This window comes from Puma concolor, chromosome C2, assembly GCF_028749965.1.
Source record: "Puma concolor isolate L17-30 chromosome C2, mPumCon1.1.hap2, whole genome shotgun sequence".
Lineage (NCBI taxonomy): Eukaryota > Metazoa > Chordata > Mammalia > Carnivora > Felidae > Puma > Puma concolor.
In genome coordinates this window covers 146,374,234-146,399,228 of record NC_141675.1, presented here as the reverse complement: position 1 = coordinate 146,399,228, position 24,995 = coordinate 146,374,234, and the positions used below count along the sequence as shown (strand labels likewise).

General features: G+C 40.0%; 1 protein-coding gene across 1 annotated transcript; it reads left to right on the top strand.

The window, feature by feature from the left end:
- The first annotated feature begins 22,266 nt into the window (after positions 1 to 22,266).
- KRTAP7-1 (keratin associated protein 7-1) lies at positions 22,267 to 23,000 on the top strand. The gene has a single exon (XM_025914109.2). It carries the CDS (start codon positions 22,341 to 22,343, stop codon positions 22,602 to 22,604), a length of 264 nt encoding a protein of 87 aa, XP_025769894.1. The 5' UTR covers positions 22,267 to 22,340; the 3' UTR covers positions 22,605 to 23,000.
- Positions 23,001 to 24,995: the final 1,995 nt, after the last annotated feature.

The window sequence follows — 24,995 nt, the reverse complement described above, 5'->3', positions numbered from 1 at the left end:
CTTCAACAATATTCATGTTATCAAACATCCTCTCCTTCAATGTCCTTCATTGCTCTCAAAACTGAAGAGATCTACGTGTCTTAGCTGCCTGGAATTAATTTCAAAAATTTTTTTAGTGTTTTATTTATTTTTGAGAAAGAGTATGAGTTGGGGAGGGGCAGAGACAGAGGGAGAGGAGACACAGAATCCCAAGAAGGTTCCAGGCTCTGAGCTGTCCGCACAGAGCCCGACGTGGGGCTTGAACTTGTGAACTGTGAGATTATGACCCGAGCCGAAGTTGGATGCTTAACTGACTGAGCAACCCAAGCACCCCTGCCTGTAATTAGTTTTAATGCTATTGTCTGGGAGTAATTATAATTTGCCATATTTTATGGTTATAAAGTTTAAAGTTTAGAATTCTTTAAAAATTTTTTTTTTAAATGTTTATTTATTTTGAGAGACACAGAGAGACAGAGCATGAGTGGGAAGAGGCAGAGAAAGACACACACACACAGAATATGGAGCAGGCTCCAGGCTCTGAACTGTCAGTACAGAGCTCGATGCAGAGTTTGAACTCATGAACCTCATAAACCGTGAAATCATGACCTGAGCCGAAGTTGGATGCTTAACCTATGAGCCACCCAGGTGCCCCTAAAGTTTAGAATTCTTAACTTTGGATATCATGTCTAATTTAATCATGAAATGTATCAGACAGTGACTCTTCAGGTTATGCCCTATCTCCTTTTCTAAAACCTTTAGTATAAGATTTTAAGACTATTTTGTCCTGAGGTTTCAATACATAACACAAATGAAAGTTTATTCACCAGGTCATAGAACTCCCTCTTAGCTGGAGAAGTCCTGCATTAATTGTGAGTAGTTGACAACAACAAATTATGCTTTCCTGCTTGCAAAACATATTTCTTTCCCATCATCTCATTTAACCACCAACATGTTCACATTAGAGATGAGCAAACAGTGGCTAGTTAGTGTCCGATTTAGGGAGACTTTGACCCCTACTCCTCCAGTTCAGATCCTGTGCTTTTTCCTTCCACCACTGTGACCCTTGTGAAACAGATTTGAATTCATCAATCCATTAGTAATGTCTTCAGTGGGATGTTCGTGTTGTTAGCTGCTGGGCATGGGGCCTTGGTATTGCTGGCTTACAGTAGGTTCTGATGACCTTGAATCCCAGGTCATGGACAAGGTGCCTCTTTGACTAGCCAGCGCCTTCAGTGATGTGTTCTCTGCAACAGCATTTTGCAAACTGGCTCAGTTTCAACGATCAATTTTTAGTTAATGGTTGGTGTCAGTACCTTAGCTGAATTCATAGTTCTTAAGAATCCAGTTTATCTTTATCCAGAAATTACTTCCTTTAATATTGAGTGACCAAGGGCAAGCTTTTTGAAATTTTCAGAGGAGCCTGAGGCTTCTCCATTCGCTCTATTTAAAGGAGGTAAGGATTTTCTGTTTCTGTTTTCTAATAAATAGTCACAGACAGTAAAGCAACTGTGGTGTTCACATCTTTTCTCTTAAGTTCTTTCAAGTGTGCAACGTGGGCCTGCCAATTGTAGGCTACTCAAGGAATCGTTTTCATATCCATTTTCTTCAAAGCATTTACTCTTGGACGGCGATAATGAGCAGTATGTTGAAAGTATGTACTTTATGGAAATGATCAAGCCTTTGCTGAAATGTGATGGCGCATATTAATTCTCAACTCCATTAGGTGAGATGTTGGATTTATTATCTCAGTCTCAAGATTTTTAATCTTGAAAGTGTAGAAGCAAGTATGATATTTTAAATGTCAGCATTCTTCATTAGCCAAGTTCTTGACCAGGCTAATTCAGTTTCTGCTGCAAGCAGGGCATGGAAGAGAATGAAGAAGAATATTACCAATTTCTCTCCCACAAGGCCATGCCCAGAGTCAATTTGACTGTGGATGGAATAATACCTAGGACGTGATTTACGGTGCTCCTAAAGGTTCTTTGAAATGAAATTTTCACCCAAATTCTTCCCTACCTCTGTGACTGAAATTTCACCAATTAAAGATTGATGGTCATATAAATTAATTCAATATAATTGATTTATTTAGAGTCGTCTGCCCTATTCCCCAAACCCCACATCCTCCTGTTCCTAAGAAACCGGCCCTGAGAGAATGGAGATCTTATGAGGAAGGAGAATTGCAATTTTAGATTGAAGTGTTAAGTATTAAAAAGAGTTGGCTGTGGGGGACTTACAGTGTCTTGGGGTTTTCTTAGAATTCAGAATATAAATTTATTAATATAGTAGTGGAAAGAAAAACCTCACTGACTTAAACTTCTGTTTAGCTCAGTTAGGATTCTTACTTGAGACAGAGGTGTTTACTTTATTCATTTATTTATTCCTTAATGAATCAAAAAATAATGACCTTTGCTAGGGTAAAGTATAGCCCACCCGAATAGAACTAGATCTTGTTCAGACCCAATTCTGCTTCTTAGAATTCTGAATAGTAGATGGAACATGACTGCACATATTAATTCATCCCTGTAGTTAAGGTACTGTTTTTTTTTTTTTTTTTGATGATACCTGATGAGTTTCATTTTATATAGGAATCTTGTAAAGATAGTGAAATTAATAGTAAGGAGTGAGTGAATAAATATATAAAATGTAGTTTTAGCAGAGTCAGTATGTGCACCCAAACCAACAGGTGATACACAAATGGAGACACAGTGTGATTCTGGATGGACTGTAACACATTGTAACTGGACTCCCTTGTATCAGCTGTGTTCTCACCCGGTGCTGACCCAATGCCAAAGTTTTGCAAGATGTCATATTAACACAAATGTCAATGTCAACCCATCTGATGGAGAATGAAGATGAAGGGATTATACTGCACACCTTGCAATTTCCCAAATGTCTCTTTTCATTGTTTTCCCCTTCTCCAAGATTCCACTCCCCTTAAAATTGCCACTTGATGTCTTTTCATTGCCGGTATTTTTGCCTTTTCACCTCTTAACCTCGGCATCCTTCTCCTCCACTTCCTCTTTGCTTTCTTCTTCAGCCACAATTACTACAGCCTTTCTCCTTCCCTTCTGAGCTCTCACGTCCATGACGCATCCTGTTACCCTTGTTGTTAGGTAAGTTAATTTACAATTCTCTCAGTTTCCCAAAGTTTCACCCACATGTCTCAACAAGTCAACAAAGCAGCCATCATTCGGAGGTATCTGCTTTTAAAAAGCTCAGCTAGAGAGGATGGGTGGGTCAGTTTTTTGTTTTTATTTTATTTTTTTTCCTGTTGTATAACCCTCATTCATTGGAACTTTGGCAAACCCACAGCTGGGTGGGTCTAAGTAAAATGTCTGCAATCCTTTCTTTAAGGAGCTCATGGTATAATTCAGGTAAAGAAAAAACAGAAGAGGCACATTGGTTCTAACAGCGGTCCAAAGAGCTGGGCAAAATCTATTCTGATGGGTTGGTCAAGTTCCTTTCTTAGAAGTGGCATATAAGTGAATCATGACTTAAATGGAGTATCTTACAAAGGCAGAGATAAGGTTAGAGAAGGGGTCATCCCGTAACCTGAGTCAATGGCAACTAAATTCTTAGGAAGCAACAAGGCACATATAGAAATGGTAATAATTCTAGCTGCCTCATGCACAGAAAGGAAGAGGGATAGTGGCTGATATGCTTGGAAAGTTTGGCTGGGGATGAATTCCAATGGAGCTTAGCAGCTAATGAGAAGTTTGAACTTCAGTAGCAATGGGGAACCAATGATAGCTGTTGAACCTGCAAATAACATAATGAAGTGGGACTTTATGAAGACATATTTGAAGAAATGAAGAAGGGGTAGGAAGAGGAAAGAGTCTGGAAGCAGAGATGTTAGAAGCCATTGTGATATTGCAGGAAAACCTTAAGATTTGCGATCATTTGTCACCTTGGTATTTTTTTCTTCACCAAATGTGAAGAAGAGAGATTTTCTTTCCTTTTTTCTTACAAACAGATTTTTGGCTTTTTGTTTGAACAGATGTAATGGTTCATTTTTTAATATCCCCTTGAAGTTCAATAATTTACTTGGAAAGATGTTTTAGAAGTTTCATATTCCCTTGAAAGGAAATAAAAGGAAAGAACTGCAGTATTTCTTAGAATAGTATTTCAATGGTGAATTAATGACTTGAACAGTACATGCCGAATATATAAAAAGTATAACCTATTAACTGTTGTCAACTGCCTAATCAGTTTTTCTACTAAGAGATAACATCCAGAAGAGTGTTTCTGGGAATATTAGAAAATTAAATGAAAAATCTTTCCCCTTTATTTAAATGTTATAACATACCGTATCACACTTTTGTGCCTATGTAAGTTCCTGCTGAATTTTTCACTAAGGGTAGTGAAAATTTTAATGTGCAAAGCAGGTTTCTATAATTCAGGGGCTATGATAACTAACTCTGGAGGATTGTTCGTTAAATTAACTTTTATTCATATATTTGTGAAATAAAGCCATTGTGAAAAAACTTTGTTAAACTTTTAAATTTCTCAGAGTGTTCGTCATTCATTGTAAAAAGTGAACATATTTTAAGGAAATATAATCTTCTATTTAATTGTAAACTACTGTTTTTAATTTTTCACACTCCATGCAAATGTCTCCCAGAAAGGATCCCTAGTCATTGACACAAGGGTGTTAGTGCTTTTATAGTCACAGGTGCCGTTTTGCTGCAATCTTGCAGAGAACCCATGGATATTAAAAATTGTTCATGAATTAATTGACATCTCCTTTTGGTGCCTAACATTCCAAATTTCTTTCTGAAGTATTTTGTTATTTTCCTCTCCTACATTATAAACATAAATAAACGTACCCCTCTCCATTTAGTTTTTTTTTGGGGGGTGCACACACTCTCTACACCCGGCCACCACCATCCTGGTTAGTATAGTGGTGAGTATCCCCTCCTGTCACAGTCTCTACATCTGTATTTCTCTTAGCCTAAATATTTAAAAAATTTTTAATGTTTACTTATTTTTTATTTTTTTATTTAAAATTTTTTAATGTTTATTTATTTTTGAGACAGAGAGAGACAGAGCATGAACAGGGGAGGGTCAGAGAGAGAGGGAGACACAGAATCCAAGGCAGGCTCCAAGCTCTGAGCTGTCAGCACAGAGCCTGAGGCGGGGCTTGAACTCACGGATGGTGAGATCATGACCTGAGCCGAAGTCAGACGCTTAACCGACTGAGCCACCGAGGCGCCCGTATTTTTAAGACAGAAAGAGACAGAACATGAGAAGGAGAGGGGAAGAGAGAGAGGGAGACACAGAATCTGAAGCAGGTTCCAGGCTCCGAGCTGTCAGCACAGAGCCCAATGTGGTTTTGAACCCATGAACCGTGAGATCATGACCTGAGCCAAAGTCGGGCGCTTAACTGACTGAGCCACCCAGGCACCCCAGCCTAAATATTTTAATAGGAGTTATGTCTTTAAGTTGAGTCAGAATAAAAGTACTTATTACAATCACATTCAAATCCTGTGTGTAGCATAATGTGAAATTATGTGATTTTCATCTGTTACTTTATTAACGGTGGGGGGGGAGGAATAAGCTAATGAATATTTGTGAAGTCTCAATACTTATGGCAAATAAAAGAGAAGAGATGGAACTCTCAGAAGTCAACAGGTTCTTTGAATAATAAATAAAATATGACAGTAGGTAGCGCTATTATTTTTATCAAATTTTATTATGAAAAATTTCAACCTTACACAAAACTAGAGACACTAATAAATCGAAACACACTTGAACTCTTGTGCCTATCATAGCTTCAACAGTGATCAACACTTGCCTGTAGTATTTTGCTGAACTTCCCTCACTTTTTTCTTTGCTTAAGTATTTTAAAACAAATCTCAAGAATCACTTTACTTTAAATAGCAGATGTTCTCCTATCTCTCTCCAGCATGTTGCCAACCGCCAGTGTCGGTAATCTCTGTGCCTGAGTGCTTTTTTCTGGAGCTGTGGGGAGTTGTTGAGCTCTTACATGGAGCAGGCTGGAAGTGCCAAGGAACCAGTAGAGCACCCCAGTCCATAATCCACGATCCAAGGAAGTTGGTGTAGAACAGCCCCAGCTTCCTAGCTCTGACAGTTTAATTCTCAAGTTTGCGTTTTGCACTGTTTCCCGAGTGGCTTACCACTGTTCCATTGACTGGCTTGCCTCCCTTCTCTGTAACCCTTCCCTGCCTGTTACAAATATTAGCAGCATTTCCCAAAGGAACAACTTGTTCTCAAACTTGATCTCAGTTATTGCGTTCTGGAGGAGCACCAGGAAACAGATGCCCAAGTTTGGATCCTGGATCACTAACAAGTCAGATGAAGAACTCCCACCAACTCTTGTTGGTGGGAAGAAGCAGTATGCTGACAACCCATTCTGGGTTTGGCCGATTGCTTCCTTGTGTTTCGTTTAGCTTGGTGCTTTTATCCTTTATTTACTCTAAAGTGGTAGTTAGATTTAAAATAGTGTTTCTACACAGGCATGATTTAGACTCTTCTGGGACCTTAGGCTCTGTTTGGAGACGGTTTTAATCATCACAGCTTGGAGAAAGATGTGGTACTGGCATTTAGTAAGTAGGCGCCGAGAATGCTGCTAAATTAACACCCTACAATGCACAAAGCAGCCCCTACACAAAGAATACTTGGGCCCCAAATGTCAGTTGTGCCAAGGCTGAGAAACTTGATTCAGAGGCTTGGTTGGACTGTTCCCTTCTTTCTTTCCCCTCCACTCTCCTTTCCTTCCCACCCCTTCCCTGTGGGAACAATGTCTCAGGCTCATTTTGTACCTTTTCTGCTCCAGACCTGGAATGTCATTTCCCTTCGAGTTTCTTTCCTTTGGATACAAAATGGTGCTAAAACACAAAATCTGGATGCTATGGGTCCTCATTGCTGTTGAGTTGTCACTGTAGACATTTTTTTGTAGACATAGCCAGGAGATAATATTTGAAGAGAAAAATAAGTAATGAATTTCTTTTTTTTTTTTAATTTTTTTTTTTCAACGTTTATTTATTTTTGGGACAGAGAGAGACAGAGCATGAACGGGGGAGGGGCAGAGAGAGAGGGAGACACAGAATCGGAAACAGGCTCCAGGCTCTGAGCCATCAGCCCAGAGCCCGACGCGGGGCTCGAACTCACGGACCGCGAGATCGTGACCTGGCTGAAGTCGGACGCTTAACCGACTGCGCCACCCAGGCGCCCCATAATGAATTTCTTTCTGATATTTCTAGTTCAAATTTCAGGGCGTTTGGGGTGCCTGGGTGGCTAGTTGGTTGGACATCTGACTTCGGCTCAGGTCATGATCTCACCGGTTTTGAGTTTGAGCCCCGTGTCACGCTCTCTGCTGACAGCTAAGAGCCTGGAGCTGCTTCAGATTCTGTGTCTCCCTCTCTCTCTGCCCCTCCTCATCTTGCACTCTGTCTCTCTTTCTCACTCTCTCAAAAATAAATAAACATTTAAAAAAATTTAAGGGGGTTTATTTAATTTCTTTGGTTTTTAAGCTCTTTTCCTCCTCTTAAGCAGACAAAACTTAGTTTTTTATTTCTATTCTTATAATATACCTGTAATAGTTTCAAAATAACAAAACAAATATTGCTACTAATGCTAAGATTGCTGGATACAGTTTAAGGGGTCTTTATATTTCTTTCCATCTTAGGATATTATACTTCTAGGGATGCATAGCTAAGATTCCTTATGTTAGAGTCACTTGAAATAATTCTGTTATGCCACCAACCTGGCATTTAGTTAGATTCATTTCTTTCACGTTGTTTTCAATTTTAAGATTGCTTTTTCCTTTTAGTTTAAAAACATTTTTTATTTTTTTAAAAAAAATTTTTTTTCAACGTTTATTTATTTTTTGGGACTGAGAGAGACAGAGCATGAATGGGGGAGGGGCAGAGAGAGAGGGAGACACAGAATCGGAAACAGGCTCCAGGCTCTGAGCCATCAGCCCAGAGCCTGACGCGGGGCTCGAACTCACGGACCGTGAGATCGTGACCTGGCTGAAGTCGGATGCTTAACCGACTGCACCACCCAGGCGCCCCTTAAAAAATTTTTTTAAATAGTTACGTGATTCCAAAGTCAAAACTACAAAATGAGGTGTATCCTATCACCTGTATCCTGTTCTCCTTGTCCCCATCAGTAATTTTTTATGAGTTTTTGATTTGCTTCCATTGTTTCTTGTAAAAAATTGTAAGCCAATATGGATAAATCCTTGTAAATCCCCATTTCTTACCCAAATGTAACATAATGCAAAATGTTCTGCACTGATCCTTTTTTTTTTCTGCTTCGTAAATTTTGGATATAACTCCCTATGAAAACATAGAAATCTTAATCTTACTGCATCCACTTTAGCGTTGCCTACTACCAAATTGTATGGATGAAGCATTGTTTATTCAAACATTCTACTACTGGGATGTGGGTTGTTTCCAATATTCTACCTTTATAAATAATGATGCAATGAATAGCTGTGTGCATATGTCATTTCTAACTTTTGTTCACTGCATCATCAGAATAGATATTTAGAAGGACATCTCTGAGTCACACAGTAAACGCGTGTGAAATTTTGCTAGAAAGTGCCAACTCTTCCTTCATGGGAGTTGTGCCATTTTGCTTTCCTGATGATGACATTATTAGTAATTTGCAACATTAAGCAAGTACTTTTACTATGAAAGTTGCACCCTGAAAGAAGGCTACTTTCCTCTTCACTACGTACTTGCCTGTCGATTCAGTTTTGTCTAGATACCACTGTCCCTCAATTTAATTAGGCTCTTTGAGGTAGCCCAGCATCTCTTACCATCCTTAACTCCTTTCTTTGTCACTACAGTTCAGACCTAGGGGATCTACCAGTCCCTGCCTTCTGTTCCTTCTTTCTAAACCACTGTTAATGCTAAAACGTGCAATGAAGCCATAATACAAAAGACAGATGGATGTGACCCAGCTCAAATGTTAACCTTGATTTTGTTCTAAAATATTATTTTATTAGACTCTTGTTTATTGCATCACTTCTTTTTATCATTCCCTCAGACTGCTCGGGTTCAACTTCTGGCTCTGATACTTAAGAGCTATGGGGCCCTGGGCAAATTTCTTCCCCTCTCTGTTCCTCAGTGTCCTCACCTGCAGTGTAGGAATAATAATAGTGCATACCTCAGAGGGCTTTTGTGAAGATTAGAAGAAACAACGCATGCCACCACTTAGAGGAGTGCCAGACATCATTGTATTCAACAAATAATAATTTTTTGTTATTGTTATTGGTGCCCATATTACTGATACATAATATTAGCAATAATGAGTCTGTCAGAACAGAATTCTTGGGCCCATGGAAATTCTATTGATGCTCCAAATGCAGGAGAAGGTATTTGTATTCAGAAGGAAAAGTATAGTGAGGGGTTCCCAGGTGGCTCAGTTGGTTAAACATCTGAGTCTTAATTTTGGCTCAGGTCACGATCTCACGGTTTGTGAGTTCGAGCCCTGGGTTGGGCTGTGCACTGACAAGGAGTCTGCTTGGGAGTCTATGTTTCCCTCTCTCTCTCTGTTCCCCCTCCCCACTCTTTGTCTCTCAAAATAAATAAATAAATAAATAAATAAATAAATAAATAAATAAATAAACAAACTAACTAACAAAAGGAAAAGTATAATTATTAGAAATTAGAAAATCCAGGTCTTTATTTTGACAAATGATCACAATTTTTTTTTACTTCTATCTACCTTTCTTCATACCCAGTGACCTAGTGATAGTAAGGATTTCTGCTTTTTTTTTTTTTTGCTAAAGGAAATAATCTGAATTTTGTAGGTTTTTGGAAGATGTCTCAAAAGATCTTAAAAATTCACCCGGTGCTCAGACATGTCATATAGGAATAGTTTTATTTTCCATCTATTCCATAAGAGAGTGCTCAGCAAAGAAAAGATGAAAATAGCCTACATCTCAAAAACATCTGGGCAATTTGCCTGGGATTAGTTAAAAATAAGTATGGTCTTTCTGGTGAGGGGATGTCTCAGTTCTCTGCTAGACCTGGGAAGCCACCTTGATTCTCCAGGCTTCCCACTAATCCTTTGTTCCTCATTCTCCAAACTCTTTTCATGAACCTCAAATCTCTCGGCTGACGTGTATCCACCCACTGTCAATCCAAGACCAGTGAATTTTCTCTCTAATGGCACTTGGTATTCTTTTTTTAATTTTTTTAATGTTTTTAACGTTTATTCATTTTTGAGAGAAAGAGACAGAGCATGAGCAGGGGAGGGGCAGAGAGAGAGGGAGACACAGGACCCGAAGCAGGCTCTAGGCTCTGAGCCGTCAGCACAGAGCCCGATGTGGGGCTTGAACTCATGAACCATGAGATCATGACCTGAGCCAAAGTCGGACGCTTAACCGACTGAACCACCCAGTTGCCCCAGCACTTGGTTTTCTTACATATTAACCCAGTTTTGACCTATCTCCTTCATTCCTGTCCCCCTGCCCCCATTCACAAATTTCTTTGAGACTGTGACTGTACCTTTTAATCTTGATATTCTCAACAGTGACTAGTACTTTATACACAAAGAATGCTGAATAAGTATTTGTGGACTGTACGAATAAATACATTTAATGATTATTTTTCTTTTGAATTATAGGACCAACACTTTTTAAAAAATCTTTTAATGATTCTTTAGAATAGGTGTTTACTTATTTGCTGCTGGTTTTGAAGTTATCTCCAAATTTTTCTGTCCAACTTCAATTTTCTGGAGGGTGTCAAGCCTGGTGTAAGAACATTCTAATGTTTTGATTTCATTGTGTGCACTGAAAAGAGTGTCTATGGATTCATATATGAAAGAATGCATAGAATTATTGGATAGAATCATAAGACCAGTCACTGCAAGGCATTTTGGGGCCCACTGTTTATGACATTTAGGAACCCTGATAATTTGCTGCTGCTGTTGTTGTTATTTAAAGTTTATTTATGAGAGAGAGAGAGAGAGAGAGAAAATCCCAAGCAGGCTCCACTGTGACAGTGTGGACCTCACAAACTGTGAGATCATGACCTGAGTTGAAGCCAAGAGTTGGACACTTAACCAACTGAGCCACCCGGACTCCCCTGCTGTTGTTGCTTTTTCACTTTTATTTTTTTAAGTAACTCTATGGCCAGCATGGGGTTTGAACTCAGAACCCTGAGATCAAGAGTCACATGCTCTACAGGTGCCCTATTGTTTCTTTTTGTTTTTTGTCCCTTAAGTTTATTTATTTATTTTGAGAGATGAGAGATGAGAGATGAGAGATGAGAGATGAGAGAGAGAGAGAGAGAGAGGGAGAGAGAGGGAACGAGCACAGTAGGGGAGGGGCAGAGAGAGGAGGAGAGGGAATCCGAAGCAGGCTCTTTCCCACAAACCGTGAGATCATGACCAAAGCCGAAATCAAGAGCCTGATCCTTAAGCAGACTGAGACACCCAGGCACCTCATGTTGTTGTTGTTTTTAAATCTGTTTGTTTCTCTGTGTGGAAAATCAGGGAAATTGGATATTCTTCGACTAAGTGAGACAACAAGCATCTTTTAGTTCCTGACTAAAGCCTATGCTCTGTTCTTCACTAACTAGGGAATGGAGAGACACAGAAGGGATAGACCAAAGGAACATCAGGATAATTGTTCCAGGACAATCTCTGCTGAGACAGGTGGAATAGGGACTCAGAAGTCTAGCTGAGTTAAGTTAAAGGTATTTGGTAAGGATTTATGGATTGCTTTTGGAGAGCTAACATTTGCTGGCACCACTTGGTTGGCTCCAGTCTGTACTATGCCTAGGAAGATGCTGGGACGAGGAGACCAGGGCAGTTTCAAAGTTGGATGGCTTGCCCGTGCAGAACACGGATTGGAGGCTGCCCAACTCCCTGGCTCCCCTGAATGGGGTCTGTGATGGTGGCTGTGGTGGGGCCTGTGATGGTGGCCGTGACTGCAGAGGGCAGCAGGCTTGAGGATGGGCTCCTAAAAGCGTTCAGTGTTGGCACTGCCTGTCTGGCTGCTATCTAAAGGCTACAATATTGATTTTATTCAGAACCATATTTGTTTTACTTTACTAATTAGTCAATTAGCGCCAGTTTATTAAAGTATTTTAAAAATTGCCATTGATCCCTTTTGTGTGCCAGGCCCTACGATACCGGTATCTCAAGGCTTAACATTTGCAGTGTTTTTCTCATCTTCCTTTTCCTCCATTGATCCTTTGATCCATTATTCCTTTGCTCAATTCTCTTGGCTCCCTTCTCCTCAGGCTCCCTTCTAGGTCTTTACAAATCAATTTGCTTGCATCTTACTCCAGGAAGCCTTCCAGGATTTCCACAGTCTTGTTTAGTGCCCCTCCCCCCAGCCCTTTCTGTGCCAGCTGTCCCTCTCTCTACTTCTGCTCTCAGTCTCTTTTGCAAGGTTCATTCTTAGCCCCCCTTTCTTTCTTTCTTTCTTTCTTTCTTTCTTTCTTTCTTTCTTTCTTTCTTTCTTTCTTTCTTTTTTAATTAAAAACTTATTGGGGCGCCTGGGTGGCACAGTCGGTTAAGCGTCCGACTTCAACCAGGTCACGATCTCGCGGTCCGGGAGTTCGAGCCCCGCGTCGGGCTCTGGCCTGATGGCTCAGAGCCTGGAGCCTGTTTCCGATTCTGTGTCTCCCTCTCTCTCTGCCCTTCCCCCGTTCATGCTCTGTCTCTCTCTGTCCCAAAAATAAATAAACTTTGAAAAAAAAAAAATTAAAAAAAAAAAACATTTAAATTCAAGTTAGTTAATATACAGTGTAGTATTGGTTTCAGGAGTAGAACTCAGTGATTCATCACTAACATATGACACCCAGTACTCATCCCAACAAATGCCTTCCTTAATGCCCATCGTCCATTTAGCCCATCCCCCCCACCTTAAAGGGATTTAAGGGTCTCCTATGGTTTATCTCTCTCTCTGTTATCTTATTTTTTCTTTCCTTCCCCTATGTTCATCTGCTGTGTTTCTTAAATTCCTTGTATGAGTGAAATCATATGATATTTGTCCTTCTCTGTCTGACTTATTTTGCTTAGCATAATATACTCTTATACAAAAATGCTGATTCAATGGGGCACATGCACCCCAATGTTTATAGCAGCACTATGGACAATACCCACATTATGAACGGGGCCCAAATGCCCATCAACTGGTGAATGGATAAAGAAGATGTGGTATATAGATACAATGGAATACTACTTGGCAATCAGCCCGCCCTTTCTATTTTCTTGTGGATGTCATTTATTTGTGTGGCTTAAAATTTTGTTTCAAGGAGGAGGAAGACTCAATATACAGTTTTCATAAGGTCTTATTACTTATCACTGTAGTGTGAGCATTTGGCAATGGCATTAAATATTCTTCATAAATATAATTTGTAGTGGCTGCATAGTACTTACAAGAACCATTATGAAAAGTTCCTGCCAGAATTTGGTTCCAAGAAAAATGTCTATAAATGGATTTTTGGGGAGGCAGCATAATATAGTAAAAATTACTCTGGAAGGGGTATTGTATCAAAACGACAGACTAAACACAGATGCCCACCTCCTACTCCTCCATATCCCTAGAAATGATAGAAAAAAATATATATATATTTTAAGAAAAGGGCAAATCATAACAATCCTGGAAAAAGAAAAATATTGTCCTCAGAGGAGAAAAGAAATAAGGAATTCTTTAAAGGCAGAGTGGCGAGGGTTTGTGATGTGCTGAGCTGCTAAAACAGGTGGAAGCAATTTCGATAGCCTGGTGCAATGGGGGAGCCGGCCCGTCGGCCTTCTTCCCTGTGCTGAGTAGTGTGCAAAAGAGCAACTCACCTCAAGTTTGAAGCAGTGAGTAAAGAGCAAAAAGATATGTCTGTTCGTGGCTGGTGAAGGCAGAGGTAGAGAAAGGTGTACAGATTTGGGTACATTTTGGAACCTATTGGATCAGTGACAGATTGGATCTGTATGCGTGTGTATGTGTGTGTGTGTGTGTGTGTGTGTGTGTGTGTGTGTGTGTGTGTGTAGGGAGTGTGTATTAGTGTTCTCTTGCTGTGTAACAGTATCGCCACGAACAGTGGTTTGAAACAGCACACATTTCTTTTCCCAGTTTCTCTGGGTCGGGACTGTGGGTATGGCTTTGCTCGTTCTGTGTTTCCAGGGCTCATCCTGCATCCAGGATGTCTTCTGGGGCTGTATTCTCATCTCAAGGCTGGATTAGGGAAGGATCCACTTCCAAGTTCACATGGGTGTTGGTAGAATTAAATTCCTTGTAGCCTCTCGGACCGAGGGCCCAAGATTCTTTTGTTAGTTACTGGCTGGATGCTGACTCCAGTTTCCTGCCACGTGGGTCTCTGCAACGTGGAACTAGCTTTCTCGAAACCAGCAAGGGAGAGGGTCTCTCATCAAGACAGATGTTCCAGTCTTTCATACTATAACCCCAGAAGTGACACCCCGTCACTGTCATTATATTATATGGCACCATATTCTTTCCATTCTATTCATCATATTTCTCGAAGGTATGACTATAAGACACAGGGATCATGGGGCCACCTTAAGTCTGCCCACCACAGGAGGTAAGGTGCAGAAAAGGAATCAATGATTTTTCTGAGAAATTGGTTTGGGGTCAAGCCTGGAATGGATAAGGACAGAGACTTTTTGATTTTAGGCTCTAATCAACACTGGCAGTACAACATAGGCATGCCACTTTCTTTCCTGAATCTCGCTTTCCTTGCATATAAAATGCAGGAGTTGTAACATTCGGATTTCTTCCATTATATATTAAAAACCCAACAAACAGCAGAAACTACTGCTTGATCCTACCTGTTGAGCTATGTTTCTCATTATTTTTCTTCCCTTCCGTAATAAACATCTGGGAAGGATGGTCTACATTTATGAGTTCTTTTTAAAATTAGCACTGCCATTCTTTTTTTTTTTAATGTTTTATATTATTTTTTAGAAAGAGAGACAGAGTGCGAGCAGGTGAGGGGCAGAGAGAGAAAGGGAGACACAGAATCCGAAGCAAGTTCCGCGCTGTCAGCACAGAGCCCGACGCGGGGTTCGAACTCACGGACTGTGAGGTCACGACCAGAGCCAAAGTTGAATGCTTAACGACTGAGCCCCCCAGGCGCCCCAGTGCTGCCATTCTTAATCACTTACAGTGAAGATTCTCCCCTTCTCTTTCACTGAATGTTTTTCCTCAAAGGTCGTTAGTAGGAATTTTTGCCAAATTCAGTGAAGTGATCCCTATCCTATCCTCTTTGACTCTGTTCTGGCATTAGGTGCTGTGGACTTTACTGACCATGAACGTTCCCCTTTGTTATAGTGCCCATTAGCTTGGCGAACGTGACTTTCCTACTACTGTCTGTTTACTGTGTCTTGTTTATTGACATCTCTGAGTTCCCTTGTTCCTCATCCCCCCTAGAAATATCCCCCACTTTTTCTTTATTCTTCTTCTTTCTTTAATGTTTATTTTTGAGAGAGAGAGAGAGAGAGAGCGAGAGCAGGGGAGGGGCAGAGAGAGAGGGAGACACAGAATCCAAAGCAGAGTCCAGGCTCTGAGCTCTCAGCACAGAGCCTGATACGGGGCTCGAGCCCACAAGTCATGAGATCATGACCTGAGCCAAAGTCAGATGCTTAACCGACTGAACCACCCAGGAATCCCTCAGACTTTTCCTTTTTTCTGGTGGATCATATTTGCCAACAATGTTTGAAGTATTACCTTAAAGAAGATGACGGCCCAATTGTTCCAATTGGCTTGTTTTCTTCTAAGCTGTTTCTTTTTATTTTAAAAAGTTTAATCGCAGCGTTGTAATTAAAAGTGCTTCACAGATGTTGTCTTTTTTTCTTAATAAACTGAAGGTTGGTGGCAGGCCTAAGTCAAGTGAATCTATCAGCACCAATTTTCCAACAGCATTTTCTCACTTCGTGTCTCTGTGCCACATTTTGGTAATTCTTGCAACATTTCAAACTTTTTCAGTATCATTGTGTTTGCTGTGACGATCTGTGATCAGTGACTATGACTCGTGGAAAGCTCTGAGGATGGTTAGCATTTTTTTTTTTAGCAATAAAGTATTTTTTAATTAAGGTGTGCACATTGTTTTTGTAGGCAAAATGCTATTTGACACTTCATAGACTGCAGTGTAGTGTAGACCTGATTTTTGTATGCACTGGGAAACCCCAAAATTCATTTGACTTCCCTTACTGGAATAGTCTCTGACTTGTGCTGGTCTGAACCTGCAATATCTCCGAGGTGTGCCTATATAACTTCCTTGGCACAAGTGACCCCTCAAAATTAACATCCTCTTCCTGATTTCCCTCTTGCCGTTACGAGAAGTGCATTTGCCATGTGTCAGGAGTGGTTCTTTGAGTTCTTTCTTTCCTTCATGGTGACATCTTATCCATTGCTAATTAAGTCCTGTACGGTTTCCTTCTACAATGTCACTCAAGTCTGTCTTCTTATCCCTATTTTTATTACCACCAGCTTAACTCAGATTCTCAATTATTTTTCAAATCGACAATTCAGTAGAATACTAATAGATGTCCCTCCCTCCATAGCTGTCTCCTGAAACCCATCATTCACACGAAGGCAGCTCTAATCACATCATTTCCTCAATTAAATCCTTTAGTAACTGCTCTTTATCTATCCCCATACCTGTCATGCATATAAGGCCATTCCTTCTCTAACTCTGCCCTCATTTGCCCAAAAATGTCTCCTTAACTTCCCTACACAGTGCAGTCCCCCATCTAAATGGATCAGCTCATCAGTCCCCAAATGAATCCCGCCACTTCTGCTTTGCCTTTGCCTGTGATGTTCCTTCTTCCTAAATACCTTTTGTTTTCCACCTGTTGATATCATACTCATCTTTCATGGCACACTCCAACAACCATCTCATTCATCCATTCATTCAAGAGATTAAGATATATGAATGGGTTCCAGCTATGTGTTAGGCACATATCAGACAAAGTGCTACCATCAGGGCATTCTAGTGAGGAAAACAGACCGTGAGGAAGAAGACCATTGGGGCTGGACCACAGGATCTGGGAGGAAAAGTAATATGAAGTGAGGTTGGAAGGCTGATAAGAACCAGACACGTAAGAAGTTTGAATTTTGTTTCCCTAAGAGCAATAGGAAATCACTGAAAGCTTTTTAACTAGGGCAAAACACATTTTATTTTGAAAATGACAGATTAGTGGTTGTGAATGGGGAGTGACTTTTAATGGTTATGAGGTTTCTTTTTGGGATGATGGCATGATAAAAATGTTCTGAAATTGGATAGCAGTGAAATGGAAAGGTTGCACAACTCTGTGAATATAAAAATCACTGAATTGCACGCTTTAAAAGGGTGAGTTTTCTCATGTGAATTATATCTCAAAAATGGTATTATTTAAGACAATTTTTTTGAGGTACTGTTCTGGCCTAGGTTCTCCAGAAAACGGTTTCAGATAAAGGGTTTATGTGTTGCTTCTTTCTTAGGGAGCAGGGCTGTGGGGCAAGAGGATGAAACAGAAGAGTGCACAGTGCCACTCAGAATGCCTTATTGAGTTGACCTCACTAAGCACCACTGTGTGCTCGATTGCATGACACCATTCCCCAAGAAGATGTCTAACTGTCCAGGAGAGTTCATCTGCAGAGAAGATGGGAAGCCTATATCCCCCGACTCCCATCTTTCTTGGTCAAAGAGAAGCATCGACTCCCCTACACTTCTGGCTTACACATGTATGGACACCACATAGGCTTGCCAGTGTCTTTTCTAGAAGTTAAAGGTATGGGAGGTATGAGATGTCTGGTGAGGGAATGAGGCAAACACCATTGTTTTATACCAGCTTGACATGGGTTGAAACCACACAAAGTTGACCCCTGCAGGAGCAGAAAGGATGTGAAGTGAAGCATCCCTGCCTAATAAAGATGCCCATTAAATCTCCAAGTGACCTTGTGAAGTAGACCTCCTCTCTCTTCTTTCTTCCTTCTAGATACTACTGTGTTGATTCATTTTCTCTTTTCTTTTTTTTTTTTTAAACTTTTTAAAGTTTTTATTTTATTTCTGAGAGAGAGACAGAGCGTGAGCAGAGAAGGGGCAGAGAGAATGGGAGACACAGAATCTGAAGCAGGTTCCAGGCTCCGAGCTGTCAGCCCAGAGCCCGGATGTGGGGCTCGAACTCACAAACTGTGAGATCATGACCTGAGCCAAAGTCGGACGCTTAACCGACTGAGCCACCCAGGCACCCCTCTTTTCTTTAAATTGAATATGCACATTCAAATAGATAAAATGAAATTTGGTATTAGAACTAAAGTTTTTTTTCTCCGAATTAATTGGCATGGAGGGATTTTCTTTGTCAAACTATTATTTATGACAGCTTTTCCCTCAATTAGATTACAAAGTGACCAAGTGGATATGGAAGAAAGAAGAGAAAGAGAAAAAATTAAAAGTATCAAATAATCGGTAACCACATGGCAGATTGATGGCAAATGAATTGCACAGAAAGCTGTGTATTTAAGATTGCCCAGGATCAGAACTATTTTATTTATTTATTAAAAATTTTGAAATGTTTATTTATTGATTTAGAAAAGGAGAAAGAGTGGGAGCAGGGGAGAAGCAGGGACAGGGGGAGAGAAGATCCCTAGCAGGCTCTAGTGCAGTCAGCACAGAACCCGATGTGGGGCTCGATCTCATAAACTGTGAGATCATAACGGGAGCCTAAATCAAGAGCCCGCCACTTAACTAACAGAACCGCCCAAAGCTCCCCTGGAACGATTTTAAATTATGCTGTCTTATAATCAAAATAAAATGGTAAACTATGCCATTTTAATTATGTGATACTAACATTACATGCATCTTAAAAAAACCCTCTTTGTTTCTGCTTTCATCTTATTTTCTAAATTTTGGGAAATGTGTTTAAAAACATTAAAATACATTTTACAGACTTTTTAGTGTGTGGAAGGAATAAAAGCTCTCTGTGGAAGTCATTAATGTTGTTCTCGGCATTGTGGATTTCCTGCTGCTCATGGAACTTCCTTTACAGAATGAGAAGAATGTGAAGAGGATGCATGATGTTTGGTGGGAGTCTTTGGGAACTAACGATGATTCGCCACTCTCTCTTCCCTTATCAGCAGTATTTTAGAGAATGAAGGCTCTGTCGCCTTGCACCTGTGAATGAGAACGTCTATCCAAGAGGCCCAGAGATGTGTCCTGGGAGCCAGAAACAAACCTCTGATCATAACAAGCATTGAGATTTGGGGTGGCTTGATATAGCAGCAAAACTAGCCTTTCTTTATTGATGTGTTCTTCAAGAAAATAACAAAGTGATCTGAGGCACTTTATTAGCTGAAGCCCTTTCAAGTATTAATGACATATCAAAGGCATTTCAGCAAAGTAGTTAAGAGCATGGCTTTGGAGCCGATTCTGCTTATTAGCCACGTGACACTGAATAATTTACTTAAACCCTCTGGCCTCAGTGTTCTTATAAAGTATCATAATACCCACATCATAAGATCACTGTAAAAATTAAATGGGTTAACATCTGCTACGTGCTTAGAAAAGTGCATAGTAAGTCCTCTCACTACACATACTGATAAAACATATAAATAAATAACACATGGGAAGTGGTCAGAGCAGAATCTAGTATAGAGTAAGCCTCCCATGAATATTGATTATTACTAATATTTAAAATAAAAGCAACTGTTAAATCATGATCAAATACCTGGCTGGGATTTTTCCCCACTCTGGGGAAGTATGAAAGAAGATGGGAAATACAAAAAAATAAAAGCGGGGGTGGGGGCGGGGAACGAATTCACAGCTCCGCTCTGGTGGGGTTTACCTCTGGGGAGATGCCTGGATTCCCTGCTGTTACTTCCCTTTCTATTCAGGTATGTCCTGAGAAAAGCAACAGAACACAGGGGAATGGAAAAGAAAAACTAAGGGTTTGGTTTTTTTTTTTTCTTTAATTATCTCTGTCACCCAGAGTAAAAGGAAATAGGCCACCTGTGACTGACGCTGCACACGCCTGTCCAAGAGAGATAAGCAGCCTGGGGCAATTTCACACAGCCCAAGCAAAGACAAATTCCTTGAAATCTCATGAAAGGCTGGCCCGGAATTTATCAGGATGATTTATTCATGAGAATCACCTGAGAGATTCTCATTAAAAATACTGATTTCCAGAATCTCATGGCGGTAGTAGGAGAGAAGGGCTCCGGAAATCCAAATTTCAAACAAATTAAATTCTTTAGGACGTTGTCCTGTCTGCTTGTTATTTGAGCATCGCTCCCCGGCCGGCAAGTCCAGTCCCGCAGTTCAGACGGAGTAACTGAAATACCACTGCCACCAGGTGGCAGCAGATCCAAATTACAGGTTCCAGTGTCCTACTAAACCGCAGTTAACACTTTTCAAGTAGGCACCGGTCTGTCGCATTTAAATGAGGACAGTCACCTCACAGACATATTTCAAGTTTTCTGGATGAGCTGATGTAGAGTTGATATAATTTGGACCCTTGAAGACACAGCGTCTTATCATTTTAATTCATTTCTTTTGTTAAAAACTGAATTTGAAAAGAGACCTTATCTTCGGAGTCTCTCCAACTATAAACTCTCACAACATGTAATCAATATGTAGAATAAAAGAAGCCATATTTACTTGCGTAAAAGGATCTGTAAAAAGTTTCTCCTCTTTTTCAAAAAAATTTAATATAAATTCTAGGTTAGTTAACATACAATGTAGTGTTAGTTTCAGGTGTGCAATACAGTGATTCAGCATTTCCATACATCACCTGGACTCATCACAGCATTTCCATACATCACCTTAATCCCCATCACCTATTTCACCCATCCCCCCCCCCACCTCCCCTCTGGTAACCATCAGTTTGTTCTCTATAGTTAAAAGTGCTGGATTTTTGGTTTGCCTCCCCCTCTCTCTCTCTATTTCTCCTCCCCCCACTGCTTCCGCCCTTTGCTTACTTGTTTTGTCTCTTAAATTCCACCTATGAGTGAGATCATATGGTATTTGTCTTTCTCTAACTGACTTATTTCACTTTGCATTATACTCTAGCTCTACATGTCATTGCACGTAAACAATTCTTCTATCAAAGAAACTGAGAGAGGTGAAATCTTAATAAAGAGAGAGATGTCTGAATGAAATAATTAGTTTTGCCTGTTGGGCTTTATGATTGTCCACTAAGGAGACAATAAGCAAAAGGAGTTGATATCGATGAAATTTTCTACCTTCAGAGAATCTAGACCCTTATTCACCTATATACCAAGATTATTTCCTAAACATTTGAATTGATGTAGACTTAACTTTGCTGAGCTCAAATTCTTTCTGGTTTACCTTCGTCATGAGAAATGGTCAGAAGGGCAAGATGTAAGCAGAAATAAGTGCTCCTTAAATATAACTGGTATTTCGTAATGGATCACAGCATCCAAACTTGTTTTACTAGGAGTCAGTAAGAAGCAAGCGTAGTACAATGTGACTTTGAAATTGAGCATCGTTCCACTCAGCCCCAATGGAGCAACTCCACAAGACAGCTTGGCAGTGTTCAAGATGATTTACAACAAAAATTGTATGTTCTGCATGAAAAAAGATGTTCATTAACAAAGAAGATGCTCATAAATGAAATACATGAAAATTACCTGTAGATTAGCCACAGCCATCTTATTGTCTGGTGTCCCCGCAGCCTCGGTAAAAAGACTTCTTTTGATGGATATGTGTAGCAATGTTTTAAAAATTGAAAACTAAAAAAAAAAAAAAAACAAAAAACCCAAAAAAGAGAAAAAAAAAAGAAAGAAAAAGAAAACAAAATTATTGAGGTGAAATTCACATAACATAAAATGAACCATCTTAAAGTGAACAATTCAGTGGTGCTGAGTCCATTCACAGTGTTTGTGCAACTGCCACCTGTAGCTGCGAATAATTTTCTTCGCTCCAAGAGGAATTTCATACTTATCGAGCAGTTGTTATACTGATATTTTTGAATGGCATATGGAGAGAATTTCAAGACTCCGTAGAACAGCTTACATTGTTGCCAAAGCTTTTTTGGTCCAGCTGTGTCTTGGGAGGAGTTTATAATCAGAGGATTTAAAGAGTCTCACATGATGCAATCAAAACGGTGGTTAAACTGCGGGACACTGATGAAAAGAATTCAGTTGTGTGTCAAGGATGGCCCTGGCTTTGAAGCTACAACACATTCCTTTGCAAATAGAAAAGCCAACAAAAACGTGGGCAGTGAGTCTGTGGGTTCCTTTATGGGCATTTTATTGCCAAGTAAGAGAATTATTTATGCAAATTAATGGGAAGATGTTTAGACAACTGTGTCATGCCCACCAGCTGGAGGTATAAAAAGCCCTCTGCAAGAGGAGACCTGCATTCACACTTGGGCAACTTGCTCCTCATAATCCACCCTATTTCTCCTCAACTCCTGCCACCATGACTCGTTTCTTCTGCTGTGGAAGCTACTTCCCAGGCTATCCTTGCTATGGAACCAACTTCCACAGGACCTTCAGAGCCACCCCCCTGAACTGCGTCGTGCCCCTGGGCTCTCCCCTGAACTATGGTTACGGATGCAATGGCTACAGCTCCCTGGGCTATAGCTTTGGCGGTAGCAACATGTACAACAGGGGCTGTTGCTACGGTGGCAGCTGCTGCAGGCCATGGGGCTCTAACTCTGGCTTCGGCTACAGCACGTACTGATGGACCAATGGCTCCAGACAACTGTAGAACTCTCCATTGCTTCTCTGTGTGCGAAACAACCTGAAGAGCAACGGCTGTCTTCTTGCCTCCAGATGTGCTTGGGAGATATCTCTTCCACCTTGCTGCTTTCTTACTGAGGCCCTGGTCTTTGACGATGCTGAACAAGGCAACCAGACATCAGATGCTGAACTGATCCTCACCTTACAGCCAAAGAAAGCAAGATGTGTTTCTCTGACATACCTGACTTTCAGCAGTGAAGCAAGTCGTTTGTCTCTTTTAGTTACTTTGCTCATGTACTGTTAAATTCTACATCAACATCAATGTATTACAATAGGGTGTGGGTAGGAAGGGGTTTTGCTGTCAGTCTCTCAATAAATCTATTTCATTCAGCACAAATATTTGTGTTCCAGTTATTTATTTTACTCTGCTTTTATGCTTTTGAATTCATTAGCCAGTTTCTACTTATGATGGTTGACTTTAACCAAATCTTATTTGGACTTAAGACTGCATTCCAGGAGAGGGTGATGCCTAATCATTTTTTTCCCCCTTTATGTTGAGATTCCAATTTTTCATTTTTTTTAATGTTTATTTATTTTTGAGATAGGGAGACAGAGCACGAGCAAGGGAGGGACAGAGAGAGGGAGACACAGAATCCGAAGCCGGCTGTAGGCTCTGAGCTGTCGGCCCAGAGCCTACAGTGGGGCTCGAACCCAGGAACCGTGAGATCATGACCTGAGCTGAAGTTGGATGCTTAACCGATTGAGCCACCCAGGTGCCCCATGGTTTCAGTTTTTAAAATAAACATATAAAATAAATATGAAATAAATATATAAATTTTAAAATAAATATATAAAATAAAATATTATATATATGTATGTAAATATTAAAAAATATATAATATAATCCAATATAAAGTTCATTCATGTGTGCGTGAAATATTACTGGGCTCTGGCCACTGTGTTAAGAATTTGGGGGCTGTAACAAACAACTAAGATAGAGACCAGCTTGAGAAGCTGCCTGTTTTCAAGAGATACTCACTCAGCAGACACTCACCAAGTAGACACAACACCAAAGATTGTTGTAAGATTTGGAAACATACAGATAAATAAAACATAATCCTTGTCCTGTAGACTTCAATATACTTTACTCAATATTTTTTTCACAGTTAATTATTTATTTTGAGAGAGAGAGAATGCAAGGAGTGTCAGAGAGAGAAGGAGAGAGAGAATCCCAAGCAGGCTCCGTGCTGTCAACATGGAGCCCGATGCGGGGCTCGATCCCACAAACCATGAGATCATGACCTGAACTGAAGACAAGAATCAGATGCTTAACTGAGCCATCCAGATGCCCCTATTTTATTCCATATTTAAAAGGCACTTGAGAGTCTCCTATTTTATACCAATTAATGTGCCATAAATGATTATCCAAAGATAGATATTCGTTACTCATTTCCTTCCAAGGACTTAAAATAGAAAACAGCCTATGATAACATCCATGTGTATATATGGCACTTAACCTAAGATCAAGGACTGTGTAATTATTAAAATGAGGAAATTTAATATTGATATAATATTACTATCTAAATTACAGTGCATACTGTATGTACAATTTTTTTGATTGTTCCATTAATGTCCTTTGGAGTTATTTATTTTTCTTGTCCATAGAAACATAACATAAACAGTGTTGTAAGCTTTCATAGAAGGGAAGTTTGGGTCTATAGACATGACCATGAGAGAGGCGAGTAAGAGTTGCATATCAAGACAGATGTCAGTGTGCAAAAGGGACAAAGAGCAGGGCTATCCGAAGACGAAGTGGGCTTTCACTTGCAAAGCTCCAACACATAGGCAGGCTGACCCATTTGTGGGAAGATTCTGGAAGCATCAAGTACCAAACAGGTGATCTGGGATCTCTATCAACCAGTAGAGTCTAGATTCTGTCATCATGGCTAACATTTACCTAAAGCCATAATTGTTCTAAAACCATAATCATTTTGTTTCACCAATTAGATTTTTTTTTTTATTTTGACACAACTCCGGATTCACAGAAAAGTTCAGGACAGGGCAAATCAGTTCTGCATGTCTGGGTTTATTAAATGTTTACACTTTGCCCCATTTACTTTATCACTATATATAATACACATACATTACTGTGTGTATGTATAATATTATATATATTTCATAATATAATATTTACAGAGTGGCAAATCCATTTCAGAATAACTTTTAGGTATCATGCTCATTTGTCCTTAGAACAAGGACAGAATGGTTATGAACATTAGAATATTTAATACTAAAACTGTTATTGGATCCACAGTACATAGTCAAACTTCGTTAATTGTCCCAATTTGTCCCTCATAGTTATTTTTCCCCTTTCTGAGCCAGGATTGTGTGT